The sequence below is a fragment of the Gavialis gangeticus genome, unplaced genomic scaffold (genome assembly GCF_001723915.1).
Source record: "Gavialis gangeticus isolate Ggan-Ray unplaced genomic scaffold, GavGan_comp1, whole genome shotgun sequence".
Lineage (NCBI taxonomy): Eukaryota > Metazoa > Chordata > Crocodylia > Gavialidae > Gavialis > Gavialis gangeticus.
The window spans coordinates 90,958,393-90,976,792 of NW_017729022.1; the positions used below are offsets into that span (position 1 = coordinate 90,958,393).

General features: G+C 43.2%; 1 protein-coding gene across 1 annotated transcript in view; it reads left to right on the forward strand.

Annotated features, from left to right (window-relative positions):
* The first annotated feature begins 429 nt into the window (after positions 1–429).
* The window catches only part of PIK3C2G (phosphatidylinositol-4-phosphate 3-kinase catalytic subunit type 2 gamma), a 448,194-nt gene continuing 430,223 nt past the window's right edge, over positions 430–18,400 (forward strand). The window contains exons 1-3 of the mRNA XM_019515837.1: positions 430–1,146; positions 11,179–11,261; positions 14,276–14,433. Of these exons, the coding sequence (XP_019371382.1) occupies positions 430–1,146; positions 11,179–11,261; positions 14,276–14,433 (958 nt within the window). The remainder of the gene's footprint in view (positions 1,147–11,178; positions 11,262–14,275; positions 14,434–18,400) is intronic.

Here is an 18,400-nt window from a genome sequence, read left to right on the forward strand (position 1 = left end):
GAAGCTGCCTAGTTTTTTGTAAAGGGTATGAGATCCTTGAATATATTGTTCCATTTAAGTTTAAAATAACCACAAGAAGAAATGTAAAAAAAAAAAATCTTTGGAAACTGCTGAAATGGATATTTCAGCCTATACATTTCTAAGGATGATGTAATTTCTATTCAGGAATTTAGTAATAGCTAGGTGGGTCTTGTCACCAAGTATCTAGTACAAGAGTGAATATCTTTATCATCTATGGAGAGCATTCTAATATTAATGTCACTTGTACAATTTTCAACACATTGAATTATTATTATTATTTTTTTTAATGTGACTTAATTTGTTGTTTCAGTGAATAATACCACACATTATGCAATGCTAGCAACTGTGACTTTGGGATTATGGTAAAATTCCCCAAAGTGCCAACAAGATTCATAAACTGAAGCAGCTATGGCGCACTCTTGGAAACCGCCTTTGACACAAGAGGAGTTAAATGAAGAACAATTTGAGGGGCAAACATCTTACTCCATGTATCATTTTGTTCCTGCTAGCCAGGTCAGCCTAGGCCTGGATCATATAGCTGGTGAAGTCAGCAGTGAAATGTCCTTTTATGGTCCATCAGATTCACATGGTCCTGAAGAAAATGAGTTTTTCACATCAAAAGTATTTGACTTAAATGCAGCAGAACAGCATTTTTATGGAGTAAATCAACCTTGGGTTCCTGGTGAATTTTACTTTGGAAGTCCTGTATCTCCTTGGCAACAAACCACAGGACCACCAGCAGTTGGTTTCAGACCTTCTTTGTTACCAAGCTGTTATAACTTCAGTGTTGAAGATTCCTACCCAACATATCCCCTCGAAACATACTACAACTACGATGCATGTAAAAGAAATAGCTCAAGTCAAATTGAAGGTGAATTTGGCTCAGTTGTGGAAGAAAATGAGAACAAGTTGAATTTCCATATAGGCTTTGAACATACAGATGCTCAGTATTTGATGTTCTCAGGTGATAGTCCAAATGGACAAGGAATGAACAGTAGAAGTGGGGATGCCAGGACTCCTTTCCCTGTCAGCTATGGAGAAGCTTACTTAACAGACTCTTCCACAAGATTTACCTTGGACCCTCTCTGGCCCAGCACCTCTGAAAACTCTGTAAACAACAAAGAGGTATGTGCACAATTTGTTTCTGTCCAAAGGTTGGACTTTGTGTATTCACCCACTCTTGTGGGTGTTAGTATATGGAAATGGGCTTTGGTTTTGGCCAAAATACAGTGGAGAATACAAACAGGGCAGCTTTTTCTTGTTGTTGTTCTTTCTTCTTGGCAGTAATTTCCTGTAGTGTTTTTTACAAGTGAAAAAGGAAGCTATTCTTAAGCAAATAGTACCTTGCTGCTTCTTTGTGATCAGCTGAGAATTTTTTTTTTACATCTTTAATGCTTTCAAACCTCTCTTATGTTTGTAGAATCTCCCCCTAAAAAAAAAAATTCTTGAACATTGTATCAAGCAGACCATAAATATTTTTTTTAAGGGAAGGAAGCTCTCAGTCTAATGGGGATTTTATATTGGCTGGATATGTGTTCTGACTCATTTTTTACTTAACAGTGTAGATACATATCTCCCAATGTCCCTATTAAATAAAATCTTTTACTTTTATTTGAAAGTAATGAGACCAGTCCTTCCATTGGTGTAAAGTGGATTAACCTACAGATTCCAATAGAACCACACTGAATGACAGTAGATGAGGATGAAGATGATGGCCTAACAGGGCCTAACAGGTTGTAATGTAAATTTTAAAGTGCTTTTAGACCTTTACTATTATTTGGGTCATTGGACAGTAACTACTGCAGAGGGAGCAATAGAACAGAGTATGGTAGGGTGTTTCCTTCCTCCCATCCCCCACCTTTCCCTGTTTGTTTAAAGAGGTACATAACAATCCATTAGGGCTGTGCGAAGCTTCAGTCACTGATTTGATTCAGTAGAGATCCAGCCCAGCTTGGTAGCTGAATCTCTGAATGCAAATTGAATCAGGAGACCCTTTGATCTCTCTGAATTGAATCGGCATCCTCCAAATCAATTTGGAGAGATTCAGAAAGATTGAATGATTCGGACATAGACACAGCTTTAAATGTGTTTTCTACATATCCCTAAGTACCAGATGGTTTGTGAATATTGCGCATGCTGGGCCCCCCGCCCTGCATTCCCCCTGGCTCAGTGAATGGTGCCTCCTGGGTCTGGGGGGGGGCACCCAGGGTCCCCCTGCAGCTGATTGCTGAGATGGGAGGGCACCGGGGGGGGAGGGGGCAGACCTGGAAGTGGACCAGAAGTAGTTCTGGTCCACTTCTGGGTTTGCTACTGAGCATGCCCCCCCCACCCAACCGCTCCTGTGGGATGCTCCATCCACCCTACCATCTCAGAGTTCAGGAGCCATGCCTCGTACTTTGAAAAAACATTTAAAGCTGTGTCTATGGCTGAATTGCTCATACTCTGGATCAGCACTGAATCTTCAGATTTGGATTTGGCCAAATCAAATCGGGAACAGTGATCAGAATCGATTAACTGAATCACTGTCCTTGATTTGGGCCAAATCCAAATTGAATGGGGCTCATTTTGCACACCCCTAAAATGCATACCACCTGGTGTGTTAACTGAATCTCAGAATATGCTGAAGCTGTTTTACTGGGGAGCCAGATTGCTGGTCTGGCTGAGTTGTCTTGTTTCTGAGAGGTTTGGCACAGCATAACCTGTCTTGACCCTGTTCTGCTTGCATTTATGTATGTATATTTCTGAAATAAATACATCTACTATAGCTGTAGAAGCTGGATCCCTTGTTGATGCACTTTAGCTTTAGCTGTCTTTTTGAAGCAAGACCTGTATCTTTAATCTTTTCTTCTATCAAGTGCTCACTGCTCCACTGAGGGCTTTAGGGTTTTTTAATACCCTTGTCTCCCAGGGCTGCATTTTTTCTTTCTGCTGGTTCATCTTTCCTTCTCTTTTTTGTGGACCCCTTCTTTTCCAGAACCTGGTATATTTCTTTTTCTTAGCAAAGGGGAAATGACACACCCCTTTATATCTTCTCCATGGGGAACATGTTAAAACACTGTGGAAATCCTGAAATAGCTGACAGGATATTTTTGCTACATGCATATCAAAATAAAGCCTCAGTTTACTCTGAAGCACACACCAAAGATATAAAAAATCCTAAAACGAAGGGAAAGTAAATTTGATTGTCTGCTTCTGATGCCCCAGCCTGGAGCCCTAGGAAGTAAATATGTATTAACCTAGAAGGCTTTTGGGAGAAGTTCATCATTAGTGACCCTTTTCAAACAGTTTGGGCTTGATCCTGGTAGAACCTGTGCACCTCTTGTCTTCAGTGGGAGATGGGAGAGCTGAACAGTGTAGAATCAGATGTTAGGGGATTGGGTTTACTTTTCCTATAGTCCAGGTCACACCACCTTGGGAAAGGTTAGAATCAGACTGGGTTTGCAGGTTTTGGCTTAAGTACATCTCAGTCACCATTGAAAGGCTGCAGAAAATCTGTTTCTCCTTAGCCAGAAAGACTGCAATAACTGTATAAGTATTAGGTGGCAGTTTTTAAGAGTAAATATCATAACACTCCTTTAAGAGTCTGCTGGCAGTAAAATGGTCTGAGTTGAATATCTGCATATTCTTTTGGGGACGGGAGAGTGCAGGGGCTGGGAGGAACTCAATCTGTTCCAAGAAGCCTGGAGAGTTAAATCATGTCAAGAATGCCCTGAATGAATGATACCTCCCCACTCTCAAATCGTAAGTATTTAAAACTAAGAGAATTTGTGTGGGGGAGGGAGATGGGATAAAGAAAGTCAAAGACAAAGAGCTGTGTGGATGATATCTTCTATTGCACAAACTGTATACTTGGGAGGGATGTAGCCAAAAATTGGAGTATGAAATATCCTTCCTCACATTATCACTACAACTCTTGAGAATATCAGTAATTAATAAATAAACATCATTAGGTAAGGCTACCCCTTCCATTCTTAGTATCTCAGCAATAGACTTGGCACAGATTTCCTGTCCAGGTTTTAAGTGGCTAATGAGGCAGTTAACCACGCTTGTTCTTACCTTGACTCGCTGTATTGTACCCTATTGAAGAGTTCAAAGTTTGGAGTGATCTGTCTCTTGCTCCAAAGGACATACCAATCTCTCAACTGACATGAATATAGCTTGGGTGCTATTTAGGAGTAGGAAGGCCCTCATTGGAAGACTTCAGACATTTTTCTTTTTGAGATTGAAGACACTAAAGCATTGTATTGTAAAGGGGGAAGTATTGTAAAGTAAAAAATAACAAGAAAGTGAGATATTAATGAAAAGATCAAATAGACTTGAGAATGGGGTTGAAAGGAGGTCAAGATGTGAGATGAGTTGAGGATGTTAGAAGAGGACAGCAGATAAGAAACATAAACAAAAGTTTATCTGATGTGGGGATAAGAAGAAAGAACTTATGATGGAAAAGGGAGAAGGAAGAACACTTTATGTGATTTCTCAATTTTTCTCTTGAAAGAAATCAATAAAATCCTGTGTAGATAAAGAAGTGAAAGAATGGAAAGGTCAGAGGCGTAAAGAAAGGTAGGAAAAAGGCAGCTAGTATCGTGGGCACAGGATACATTTAAGTTGGAGAAGTAGAGTTGTACATCCAGAAAGATGGCACAACTAGATGAGAAGAGAATGAATAGAGAAGTTGACCCTGTCATGAGATTTGTACCTGAGAGACAAAGCAGCATGAGAACAGGAGCAGAGGAGGCAAGATTGTGGTTGGTGTGATGTAGCTTGCAATAAGAGAACAGTGGTAGAAAGATTCAACAGTGTTGGAGAAAGCAAAAGAAGGAAGTCAGGAAGAAGACAAATGAGAGCAGATAGTTCTTCAATCCCAAAGGACTTAAAGCTCTGACAACTGCATGGAAGAAGCTGAGGGTTAATCGTTACAGAGAAATGTAAAGAAAGAGAGGAGAAATTTAAGAAAGAGAGCTGATAGGTGAAAACTACATTAAATAAATGACCCTTTTATTTAATGAGAGAGGTAAACAAGGCAATAGGATGAATGTAAACATGAGGGTTATTAAATGTGCACCCATGTGATAGGATAGCTCATCACCGTGGATTCTGAAGTATTTGAGCCTTGTTACACATTGCACTTTGAACTCCTCAGATGTTGATCAGTGTTAGTGCTAGCTCAAGTTTGGAGAGGTTACACCTTGGCTAGGGGCAGAAATGACACAAACCAGTATAAGTGATCAGAAGCGAGTTCAGATCTGTAACACAACAGAAGTTTGGTGCGCATAAACCACTTTCAAAATGGCTAAAATTGGTTTAACATAAACCTGGATGGATGTAGTATCAGACTTAACTGATTTAGGTTAAATTGGTCTATTGAACTTCTGTCCCAGATCCCCTCCAGGTTCAAATTAACTTACAGTCTTCCAGCATCCCAACATACTTTGCATATCCCCCCCCACACACACACCCCATGCCCTTGCAAGGTGGGTAGGCTAGCCCTGGCCCAAGCTGTCTGCTCTAGCCAAGCAGGTAAATGTGCTCTAGCATCTCCCTAGCTTCTGACCCAGGCCACTGCAGATACGTTCCTGCATTTCCAGAATCAAAAGTGAATATCTGTTGGTTCAATCTATGCAGCTTAGACTAACCTGCAAAAAGTGAATTAATTCAGCCTTGGGCTTTTTGACTGTCTGCTCTTAAGGCTTAAAATCTTCTCTGATTGTTCCCTACTTACATGTCTGTGACTTACCACTACAGAGCTGGTGAACAGAGGCCTGACTAATACTAAAGACAAGATTCCATCTGTGCTCTAGGTCGGGATGTGTGAGAGATGGGTTGGGCGGGGGGCAGGAAGATGAAACTGGGAGGTAGATAGTTAAAGGGATGGGGATGAGTAATGAAATGGGAGGTAGAAAGGACATAGGGGTGGGGGAAGGGTGGTGAAATGAAGGAAGTCAGCCACTGAAGGATAAAATAAAAAGAATTGAAAAAGATAATTGAAAAAGAAATAAAGAGGAAGTAATGTTTTAATAAATTGGGATTTGGGATTGGAGTGTAAGGAGTGCTGGTCATACTTCCTGGGGTAGCTGGAAGGACACGTAGGTGGCAGAAGAAAATATTACTGGGGGGGACTGAGGCAGGGGGCTGCTAACTGGTTATGGTGGCATGCGTAGGATGTTGGCCTGGCTGAATGCTGAGTGGTGCCAGGCACTGCAAGCTAACAGCACTGTGGTGCTGCTGCTGTTGCTGGCTGTCACAAAATTCATTTGCGGGGACTAAGCCCCATTAGTCCTAGCTTTCTGCTGCCTAGGAGTAGTGAGTAAAGGCACTTTTGGGGGAGCTACTGCCCCTGCTCCAGGAGGAAGCCCTAGCTCATAGGGACCCAGTCTAGCCCCATACCTTATTTTTCCCCACAAACCCCACTAGACCCTATTCCTGGACCCATCCATCCCCTGCAACCAAGCTAGCTGGCAAGTGCTCTGCAGGCTGTTTGCACAGGGTTGTACCCTTGGAGGTGGGAAGGCATACCCCTGGGAGGGGAGTGGGAGTTGACTTGGTGCCACAACTAACTCATGGGCAGTAGAATTTTAAGTGGGGGTGGAAAGTTTGTCCAGACAGAACAGGAGGGTGGGGGAGGGAGCACTGCATCCTGGGATGCTGGAGGACTGCAATTTGGGCAGATCATCTGTGTGGGGTGGCCACAAGCTGAGTATAGAGTGGCCATTTGTCCATTTTTTATACAGGACAGTCCAGTTTTCTGGCCCTCTGTCCTGTATTGACATGAAAATGGATGCCTTTATGTCTTCTATTTTTCACCACTTGGCACCCCCCTCCCCCAACACAAACACCACTGTGGCTACCTGCAGGAGCTCCCCACTTGGCCTGCCACCACTGCTGATACTACCGCAGCTGCCTGTGGGAGCTCTGCACTCGGCCTGCCCCCGCCACCACTGGCGGGCCAGTAGGGGGTGCTCCTGCGTTGAGCCACCCACCTCACTGCGCCTGACCACCTTCCAGGCTCCGAGTGCCTCCCTGGTGCGCCTCTGGTCTGGCTGACCCCTTTCCTGGAGCACACCTCTAGCCTGAGGTAAAAACTACCTCCACCCAGGGCTGGGCTAGATTCTGGCTCTGCGTCCCCTGGGTAACACAGGCCTAGTAGCCCTCAAGGGTACTTGACTGACTTCAAGCACTTGGGGGCACTTCCCGCAGTCAGAAGGACAAGTAGTGGTCTCCCTTAGCCAAACCAAGGGGACCCCAAGGCATAATTTTGATCAGGGATTTCCAACCTTTTTGAATGTGAGGCCGGATCATGAACTTTTTTATCACCCAGTGGGCCTGCCAAAGAACACCTCCCCCCCACCCCCCATTAGGAAGCTGCTGAGGAGCTGGGGGAGGGACAAGGGGTGGGAACGAAAGTAAACAGTGTTTACTTTTGTTTCCCATCGCAGCACCTCGGGCCCCAGAAAACAGCTTGGCAGGCCACATGGCGGCCCGCGGGCCATATGTTGGACAAGCCTGATCTAGACCCACACCCAGTAAGTCTCCCATGCTAGGTACAAAGGAGAACATTATTGGTTACAAGGGGTAGGGTTGGAATAGGGTACAGGGTAGAGCAATAGCGGAGAAATCCTATATAGCAAACTGGCATGGCGGGGTAGCCTTTGATCACGCATCTGAGTTACTGCAAGCTATATATCTAGTTAGATCTCAGGAAGCTTATTCACAAGTATCATCCAGGTGCAGGTGGAGATTCCCTCTGGAGGCAGGCAGTTCCTTGATCATGAGTTTTGAGAGGGAGACCAAGTTTCAGATGGTTCAGCTCTTCTCTCTCTCTGAGTCTTCCTCATGGCTGCTGCCCATCTCCTCCTGGGCCCTTATGACCTCATTTACCTGGTCCAATGGAGGCCAGCACCTGTGGGCTGTCAGCCAACCAATTTGAAGTGCATCACCAGTTGCTGGGCAGACTGGCAGTTCCTAGCTCCCCAGGGAGCCCAAGCCCCTCACCCAGGTATGTGATGCCAGTCACGTAGGCAGAGGGAGCACGTTTCCCCCCTCCCTCAGGAATGTATGCAGCTCAGGTTACCTAAAGAGATAGGGTAAGGTGTGTACCCTTTTCAGGGCCCATCTTAACCAAATTGTCACAGAGCAGAGTTTTTGGGGAGAAACAGGTGGCCTCTGCCACACTTCTCAGTGGCCATTTGTCGGGTTTTATAGAAGACAGTCCAGTTTTCTGGCCCTCTGTCCTCTATTGACATGAAACTGGATGCCTTTATGTCCTCTGTTTTTCATCACTCGGCACCCCCTGCCCCCTTCCACAAACACCGCCGTGGCTACGTGCAGGAGCTCCTCATTTGGCCCACCACCACTGCTGACGCTGCCCAGCTGACTGCGGGAGCTCCCCACTCGGCCTGCCCCCGCCACCACCACCACTGCAGCTGCCTACGGGAGCTCCCTGCTCGCTGCCATCACACCCCAACCCTGCCGACACTGCCACCGATGCCTGCAGGAACTTACTGTGCCCCCCAGCCTCGGGAGGTATCTATTCATGAGGTATCTCAACAGCCACCGTAGCTGGCTAACATGGATCAGAGATAAACATGCCCTTGAGTGGAGTAACTTTAAGCTGCCTAAAGTTTGCTTAAAACTAGTTTCAGGTGTTAATGTGTGGATAACCTAAGTGTTAAGAACTCCAGGAGCCACCTAAAATTAATGTGTAACGAGGCCCTTTGTATTAGCGAGGACAAGGTCAAAAACACACACACATTGGTGAGATACATGGTAAAGTTTATGCTGGTCATTAATTCCTGGGCTTGTTTACTACACAGTCTCAGTCCAACCCCACTACTTGGTGTCTTCTCTTGCATAGATGAACTTTACCCATTGTTGTAAGGTTCTTTTCTGGCAGGAAGTATAAATAGTTCTAAGATGCATAAAGAAGTTTTCTGATATCCTGGCTCAGAATAAACAAACAGCTTACAGCAAAAATTCTTTGTCCCCAAACTAATAAATTGGTTCTTAGTGGTTAGACCCCAACTCCTTGCGGCGCTCAATGACTAGGGAAACAACAATCCAATCACTCATGAGTCCTGCTACTCATTAGCCAGAGCAGACAGGGAGCAAACGCTACTTGCACACGTTGCTCGCAACAGCTTTATTCAGAATAGAGACAGCTTCGGGTGAGCTCCCTCACAGACACCCAGTCTATGAACATGGGGAGCACCAATGAACAATAGTTTTTTTAACGTATTTATACACTTTACATGTCTTTTGCTATAACCGCATGTCTAAGACCTTGACTCCTGCTCTTCAGTCAGTGGGCAGGCTTTGACCAAAACCTGGAAACTTCTGGAGGCTTCTTCACCAATCACCATTCACCTTTTTGCATATGTTCATTTCAGATTCTGTTACCAATTACGTGTTGTTTTTCACATTCCAGTCTGTTCTTCTGTCTCAGGTTGTACCATCTTCCACCTTTTTTGGGCCCCTGTATCTTATTTTGTTCCTCGCTGGTTCACAGCACACAGGCTTAATTGCTGCTTTTTCCAGAAAAATGGTTAACACAATTAAGATGGTTACTTAGCATAAGCAAATGGCTAGCTTAGCTATCATTCTGTCTTGTGGTCAGCAGCTTTTGCTAGGCCACAGGTTAAAGCCTTTATTCACCTGCAAATCCAGTGCTCTCTATATCCAAATATTGTCACCCTAACATTACTATTATTAACTTTCATGCCATTTCTCTTATTCCAGTCTTGCATTCATCCATTTTTTTGGTGTGATTTTTTTTTTTCATGTATAATATTCCATCTGTCATCAAGACATTTCATTAGGATTTTCCTACTCTTTTGGCCAAGACGATTAATGAAAATCCATCCCAGAATCTTGAGGGATGTATTCCCTTCACAAGTGAACCTTCTTCCATTCCAACAGGACTTCTGTCAGCATAAACTACTGTGGTCTCCCCATTATCCAGTGCATTACCCACCATAAAGCTCTTTGTACTACCCCCATCTTTTCCAGCTTAATTTATAATTTCCAGTGTGGCAAATGCTTTAGGGAAGTCCAAATAGATCTACTAAAATCCCTTTGTGGTTTCCTTCTTTGATATCTGTTTTTTTAGCCAGTCTGCCTCTGATAAACTCATGTCATATTTAATCCTATTTTTCACATCACTCTGTCTTTAGTTATTCTTTCCCTTCAACAATTGTTCTAAAGCCTTGCATTCCAGGTGGATATGAATAAATAGTTCTTCAGACACAATGTTTCTAAGTTCTCACACATATCATATGAAAAAAACACTCTCTGTAATATGAAATATAGCAGCTAGGCAATGTACAATTAACAATACAGGAGGACACTGTGGCCCAGAACAACAGTTCAAACTGTTATTCCCATATCTAAATGTATGTGCCACTGCTTTAATGCTCACTCAGAATAGGTTGTGTTCCTACTGTTGCTAATTGAATGGTTGCAGGGATTTGGACAGGGGAATCTTGAATCTCCAAGGGAAGAAGGGGAGGAATTAAGCATTGAAAATCAACGCAATTTCAGTGTGTCCTTTTCACATCTTTAAACTTCCAGCTTTTGCTCTCAGAGTTCACTTCAGTTTTTGACCAGTGGGAAATGCTGGAAAAAAATTATGTTCCCTATGTTTTTCAAATGGAGAGTGAGGGGCTTAATGGCTGGTGGGATTCAGGTTGTATTATAACCTCCTGAGTTGCCAGTACTCATGTATATTTCAGTGGTCACTTCTACATGTGATGCTATGGTGACGTAGCATCTACTGGCAAGGGCTGTGATGCTGCAGCTACATCACTGTAGCAAAGTGCCCCCTAGGTACAGCACGTTGCTACAGCAACATAGCAGCTAAAAATAACTGTGCGCCACGCATGTGGCACAGTATGGGCTGTTACTGCACCATCATTTAGTATTTCCAAAACGAAGTACTAAATGACAGTAACAAAGGCACTATAGGGACATATGTAGATATGCCCAGTGAAATCCATTGGATCATTTATGCTGGCTTGGAGTCCCGTCTAAATCCATGGAAATATGCTAATGAAGGTTAGTCCTCATTGAATTTATTGCAAAATCAGGGCCCTATGCTATGTTGATGTACTTCTTATGTACATTAAGTGAGCTCTTTTTATCTTGTTTTAATTTTGATATTTTTAGCTTGCAGGTTGGTCAATCCAGCTGGTTGAAGTGGATCAAGGGAGTAATGAAACCACAGCCTCCTTTTGCAGTGCAGTGAAGAAGTAAGTCATAAAAAACTTTATTCAGCCAAGTGTGAAGTTTCTCTTACTTCCATTTATTAGATCATTATTCCTGCATTTCTTCATACTATCACAATTCCAAATAGCTTTTTAAAATGTAAAAATACTCTTAATTTCATTTTAGAGGTTAAAATAGACAAGTAAGTATAGTTCAGAAAAGTCTGTCTTCCTATCCCTCCACTTTATTACTGACATATATAACCAGATCTCTTCAACATTGATGTTTTCCACTGTATTGAACTTAAAATATATTTCCTGGCATATTGTGTCTTTTGAACAGTTTTAGCATCCCTGGAGTTTGGAGTCAAACATTAAAATCTGGTGGAGGGAGACCTCCCTGACACCAGAACTGCTTTTTATTCCACTCAAGGAAAATTCTGATATGGCCACATTCTATAATTTTGTACAATTATCATTTGCCACTGGCAGTTATACTTGCTACTATGGATAGGAAATGAAGTGATGCTATTTGTTGTACCTTCTTCAGTTTTCTTTCTAAAAAGAAAAGGAAAAAACAAGGAAAACTCATACAAAACCCAAGAACATTAAGTAATACAAAACGTAAGACTGACTATGAAAATACAGTTCAGCCCCATTGTTTGTATTCATTACGATGTCTTTAAGGGTACAACCAATACTATTTCCTCCCCATGTATACACTTAAGTGGAAAGAAAATTATAATTTTAACGTTAACAATTCTGCTTTTTTGTAGACTAGTCAAACATTGTCTGTGCAAACATTTCTTTCTAAATTGTGTGCCCTGAAATTAACAGCCGAATATACTTTCAGCTCCAAAAAGAGTGCCCTTTTTCCAAACATGTCACTGTACAGAGTTCTCAATCTTTTTTTTTTTTCCACTGTTTATCAGGATAAATCTAAATTCAATCCTAATAACATCAGATTCATGGAGGCATATTCCATGTGACAAACCTTCCCGTCAGTTACTCAGATTGTTATGTCCAAACATCTTGCATTTAATTTTCCAGTCCAATTACAGGAAAAGCTCTGTATTGATTTTTTTTTTCTCCTGAATGAATGTGTTTATTTACAGTATTAGAAAGATTAATACAAATCAAGCTCTTCTACTTTGTGCAACTTGTTTTGTGTGTCAGTCCCAGGCTTTTTTTTTAACTTTGTTTTTCTTGTATCAAATGAGAAAGTATCCTCAGGAGAAAATGTCACATCAAAGAAAAGATGACAAAAAATCTCAAATAGATTTGCATACAACTAACCCATTCAGTCTTAGTGAGCAAGCTTCTTCTGAGTCCCCAGTGAATCTCAGTAACTGGCAGGTTTTATAAATCAGAGGCAAGATAGATAATTCAAACTCCGTGTCATGCAAACTTACAGTTCTAGCTTATAGTTCAAATAGAAACCCATTGTGTTTTTCTCTAGGTAATATTTGTACAGGTGGCAGTCTATAATTGAAACATTTCATTGTACACATATCAACTTTAAAGCAGTTTTCAAAATCCTTTATCAAGTTTCCTGGTACAATTGCGGACACAGCTAGAGCAAATGTTCATCCAGCAGTAGCTTCAGAATACTGTTTAAAGTGAATTTGATACCAGAAAAACCTGCCGTTTTTGACAATGTCATGGTTCTGTGCTACAAAGTATAGAGTTCCTTCAGTTTCTGCAGACCACAAGTTTACTTCATGCTACTTTGCTGCACTTCATGGCAGTAAGCATCATGCTATACCAAATTACTAGAAATAAGTCATCTTTTTATACACAGAACAGGTGCAGCTTGTTCAGCAAACAATGTAGATATTCCTCAGTCCTGTCAACCTGGGAGAGTGAGAGGGCATGTTGGTCTCCAGACTCATTCAATCATTGGCCTTTACACAGAGATACCTTAAGAGGATGAAGCTTGTAATCATGAAATTCTTTTACATGTACCTTGCCCACTACTTTTACATAGGTCACCAAAGCAGCCTTTGTAGAGTAATCACTTTTGTTACCGCTATACATCAAGCTCCTGTACTAAAGGTGCTGTCAGACTTCATTTCCTGTTACACCAGTAAACCATTCTGCCCCCGGCTTTTCATGGGAAATAACATACTTCTTCATTGTCTTATAATATTGGAAGCCCAGGGTTTTTTTCCACGCTGTAGGAATGTGCACACAATACAATACTGCTGTCTAAACAAGTTAGGAACCAACCCTGAAGTAACCTTATAATGAAGAGCTTTATATAAGAGAGAGCTACACCACAAATAATACTGTAACTGAAGACCACATGAAGTGCTGCCAGTGCATGAGCAACAAAACACTGCTTGCACAAAAAAAGGAATGCAGTTGTGCTTACAAAAGAGTATTTGATTTTAGTTATTAAAGCATTTGGCTAAATAGTGAAATGGAAAACTTCAGTTGATAAGATAAAGTGGATTTGCTTTAGGGTGTGCGTTTAACCTTAGATGATAGCCATGAGGTTTTCTGGGGCCCCTCAGACGATCAGAAGCATGGGTGCGCCCACCGTGCTCCACCATGAAAATGGCACCCAATGCCACACCAGGACTGAAACAGAGGCAGTTAGTGATCTATCTCAATGGCTTTTACAGTTTACTTATTAGCATCTAAAGGAGCTTTCCTTAAACCTAGGTTAGAAATGCTCATGTTTTTGGTGATGAAGGTTCCAGGTGTTGTCCCAAAGCTAGTTAAAAATTACCACTTGTGCGTATGTATCTGAAATTTTGTTTAGAAAATGTGTCCCTTCTCTTGAAAAATTTTTTAAATTTTTCAGTCATTTTTATTCAATCTTAGCTAATACCTTGGAAAAATATGGAAGAGGCAGCAGTTATCTCGCCAAGATATCAGAAGAAAACCTACTTTTGCCATTATATTCTGAATCTACATATAAATATAGTTAGTTTCCTTAACTCTGAACCATTCTATTGTTACTGGCATCTTATGGTAGCTTTGTCTCCTTCATGTGACAGGAAAGCTGAAATGATATGCGTAATATTGAAAATAATCTTATCATATGTCTGCAGAATACGAGATTCATGTCCTGCTTTTGACTTGAAGAAAAACACTGGGAAGATCTGGAGTGTTGCAACAATGGTCCCAGACCAGATCCTTTGTAAATCAAAGTTGAGAATAAGCATTTTGACAAACTGTTCCTCACAGCCACTGCATCTTACACCGTATGGTAAGCTCTTTGGATTTTCTTATCTTTCCACAAAGATACGGTACTACAGAAACACATAGAAACTTGTCTGTTATCCTATGAGATACTTAGTAACACTCTGTTGTAAGATATATATAACAAAGCACTCACTGTAGCAAGCACCCCAATGACAAAAATGTCCGAATGAAATTATAAATGTTCATGTAGTCACTATAAACTGTAACAGTATACTTTAATAGCAAAGCATCAAAATAGTATGTGCATGCTACAATTCTTATTCACAGGGTGCATTTACACGTTCAATTAGTGTGACGTGATAAACTCCAGTGCAGTTCATGCCAGACTTAGTCTCCCAAGCACAATGTCTACAAGTGTGCCTGGGACTGCAGCAATTTGACCCCAGGTGGAGCATCCCTGGGCTCCAGATCATAGCATCGGGAGGCAGAGGGGCTAGCTGGGGCTGGTAATGCCCAAAGAGAAGAGTTGTGCAACTAGGCAGCAGATAGGGGTCTGGTCCCCAGCAGTACTATCTTACAGCGGCAAAAATTTGTTTGCTGCAGTCTAATAGCGCCGCAGCAGATTAGTCTACTGTACAGTTAAGAGGACACTGCACCCACAGCGTCTTCTTTAAAAACTTATAACTGGCACCTATACTGGCCCGCTTATCGGAGGCCCAAGGGTCAAAGTTTTGATTGGCCAAACTTACTTAAATACATGCCTAATCTAAGGGCTGTAGGTAATCCCACAGGAGTCATGGGATTACTTATATGGTTAAGTACCATGCTGAATCAGAGCCTGCATGAACACATACACTGAATTAGTCTCCCACTTCTTGATCACTAGGTCAGGGTAGTGGCTTACTGAGGGGAAGGTAGCATTGCCATCGCTTGTGATATGTCTTTGAATAAATAAATGCAAATCCATATCTTTTACTTTGGCAACTTTGAGTGTAAAGAAACACTGGATGCATCTACGCACACACTTTACTGCCAAGGAGACTAATTAACTTCACAGTAAAGTGTCAGTATCTATATGTGTGCCAGTATTAGGGCACATTAAATTAATTAACTTTCCCATAAGATTGTACTCTCGGAGTGAAACACACGTGCACGTGCTGAAACACGCATGTAAATGAGAATAGATCTGCCTGAGGCACAAGGGTGCTAACGTATGGGGAATGCCTGCTGCCTAGCCCCACATTTTAGCACCCTTGTGCCCCAGCCATCCTTCTGCCTGATGCCACAACCCAGAGTCTGACATACCACTGACCCCCTGGGCCCTCTGCCAGCCTGGGGCTACTCTGCCCTGACTCGGTGCTGTTGTCCTGGGCGCACATGTAGGTGTGCCCAGAGCTATTAACTGTGGCATGAACTGTTCCAGAGTGTATTGCTCTACCTTAATTTCATGTGTAGATGCATCCACAGAATTGCAAAGAAAATGAATGAGAACACCATTTTGGATTTTTCCCTCTTCTTACATCCCTTATCAAGAAACAATCTGGCCATAACAGGAAAACAATAGGATTTTGTTTCTTTATGGGGCTGAATGCTGAGAACACAAAACTCTGGGGCTGCAAGGAGTTAGTTTTTTGATATATTCTCCAAGCAACATAGTCCTGACTATACTTTTACTGATACTAGGCAGTTTGATTTATCCTATTCACATCTTGGGCAAGTGGGTTTTAGGGAGGTAGGCAACATTTTGAATTTTCATAGAGGATTTAATCAAAGGCAAGACCTCAGTCATTTAACACGCAGTATTAATAAACTCCTGTGATGTAGAAAACACAGGTGAGGTCACCTTTCCCAAGATCTTGAATGGAGAAATCTCACTTTCTAGAAAGGATCTTGGTAAACATTTTTGCCTTCGTTATACTTTAGATTACAAAGGGTGCATCTACACATGCATATTAATTCAAAGCAATAAATTGGCACATATTGTGCCGGAGTTTATTGTTCCTAGGCACCACACTAGCATGTGCACCCACTGCAGCCCACTGAGTGGGGTCAGAGTAACCTCAGCTGGCAGGGGGCACAGGCGGTAAGCCTGCCAGCACAGGGCTTCTCTGACCTGACTCAATGTGCTACGAAGGACCTGGCTAGGGCATGAGGGTGATTCAGTGCAGGGCTAACGGACAGGCAGCCCCCACACTGAAGAACCCTCCATGCCCCGCCCAGCCAGGTCAGCATCTGCACGTGCGCATGAAAAAGCTCTATAGCTGGATAGAACAGGATAGGGTCACACGTGTAGATGTCAAGATGTTTACTGCATAGCTAATTAGGCAACTCCATGGTAAACATCTCATGTAGACTCATGCCCACAGTCACCAACACCGAAAAGTCCTCACTTTGGTAAAACATAGGAACAAATAGACCTTGCCCCAAACTTGGTCACAAACTAAATAAACATTCAAACTGTTGGAGAAAATAAACACTTTCGCTCCATTTAACAGATGGGAATGAAAGCATTGTCTAAAATCACATAGAAAATATAGGAATCAGGAAAGGATAAGAGATCTAGGGAATGCAAGCTCATAAAAGTCTAAAACTAAAGGTCTTAAAATGGGGTTGTATAATATCATTTTAAACTAAAGACTTTCCCATTTAATATCAATCATAGAACATTGTTTTCCTTCTTTTAGCATCATCTAATATCAATTAATGTGTATGACACAAGTACATTTTCATTTTTTTTCATTTATGAACAGGGATCTAGGTTTTCCATTCACCATGGAAAAATGCAGATTTTCTCCTTTTAAGGAGAAAAAGATGGATCTTCTCTTTTTAAGAAGAAAAATGTAGATTTTATCCTTTTAATGGTGGGTTTCCCCCTTCAGGCTGGCAGAGTTCCAGCCTGCAAGGGACTGCTTGGGGCTGTGGGGAGCAGGACGAGGGCAATCAGTCAGGGAGCATTACATGCTTATGTTCACACACATGCACATGGCAGCCAGGCAGTGTGGAGAGCAGCTGCTGCAGCTCCTTCCAGGTAAGTCTGGGGAGTGGGGATTGAGGCCCCACAGTGAGGGAGGGAAGAAGGGAGGGGGATGGCAGGGCTAGGTCTGGGGGTGCTGCCCAGCCAAGGCGGTATGTGGGTCCTGGGGCTCAGGGCCAGGGCAGGAATACATGGCTGCAGGGCCCAGGCAGCGAGTGGGAAAGAGCCATGGGTTGTTCATCTAGGGGGTGGCATGGGGGCTTGCTTCCTGCCATTGCGCACACTCTCAGGGGGAAGGGGGAGCATGAGGGGCAAGCCCTACAGTTTTGTGCATGGGGCAGGGGCAGATACAGATGGCCTGCTGGAGGTTTGGGGCTTCCCACCCTGCTGCCCTCCCCTATGAGGTTCCATGGCCCAGTGGGTAGGACCCAGCATGGCAGGACAGAGTGGAGCGGCGAGGCTCAGTGCCCTGTGCCTCCTGGCATCTCCTGCCCACCTGGTGGCAGCATGCGCAGGAGCATGGAGGAGGGGGAGCCAGGCTCTGTGCTCTGCTTTGGCTGTAGCAGCTGCCACCTCTTGCAAGTAGCAGCCAGGGCTTGGGCACTGCTGGGGGTCCAGGGGGCTGCAGGTCATGAGTGAGGGGTACCAGCAGGGCTGAAGGAGTGGTGAGCTGTGGGTTGGGGAGTATGGGGCAGTAGCAAGGACAAGGAGCTGTTGGTTAGGAGTAGGGGCACCTGGAGGGGGTGGGCAGTTGCAGGCTGGGAGTGAGGGGCACCAGTAGGGCTGGGATGTGGGGAGTAAGGGGTACCAGGAGGGCCAAGGAGCTATGGGTCAGGAGTGAGGGGTACCAGCAGGGCTGTGGAGCCTGTGGTTTGGGAGTGAGGGGCAGGAGCAGGGCACTGGTATATGAGAACTGCCACAAAGTGGGGGTGGGGGGTAGGACAGCCACAGCTGGACCCGCATGCTGGTGACCAAAAGGGGCAGGGAGAGTTCTGCTTTTTCTTTGATAAAAACACCAAAATCAAATGCCAAAATATATAAGCATTTAGAATTTATT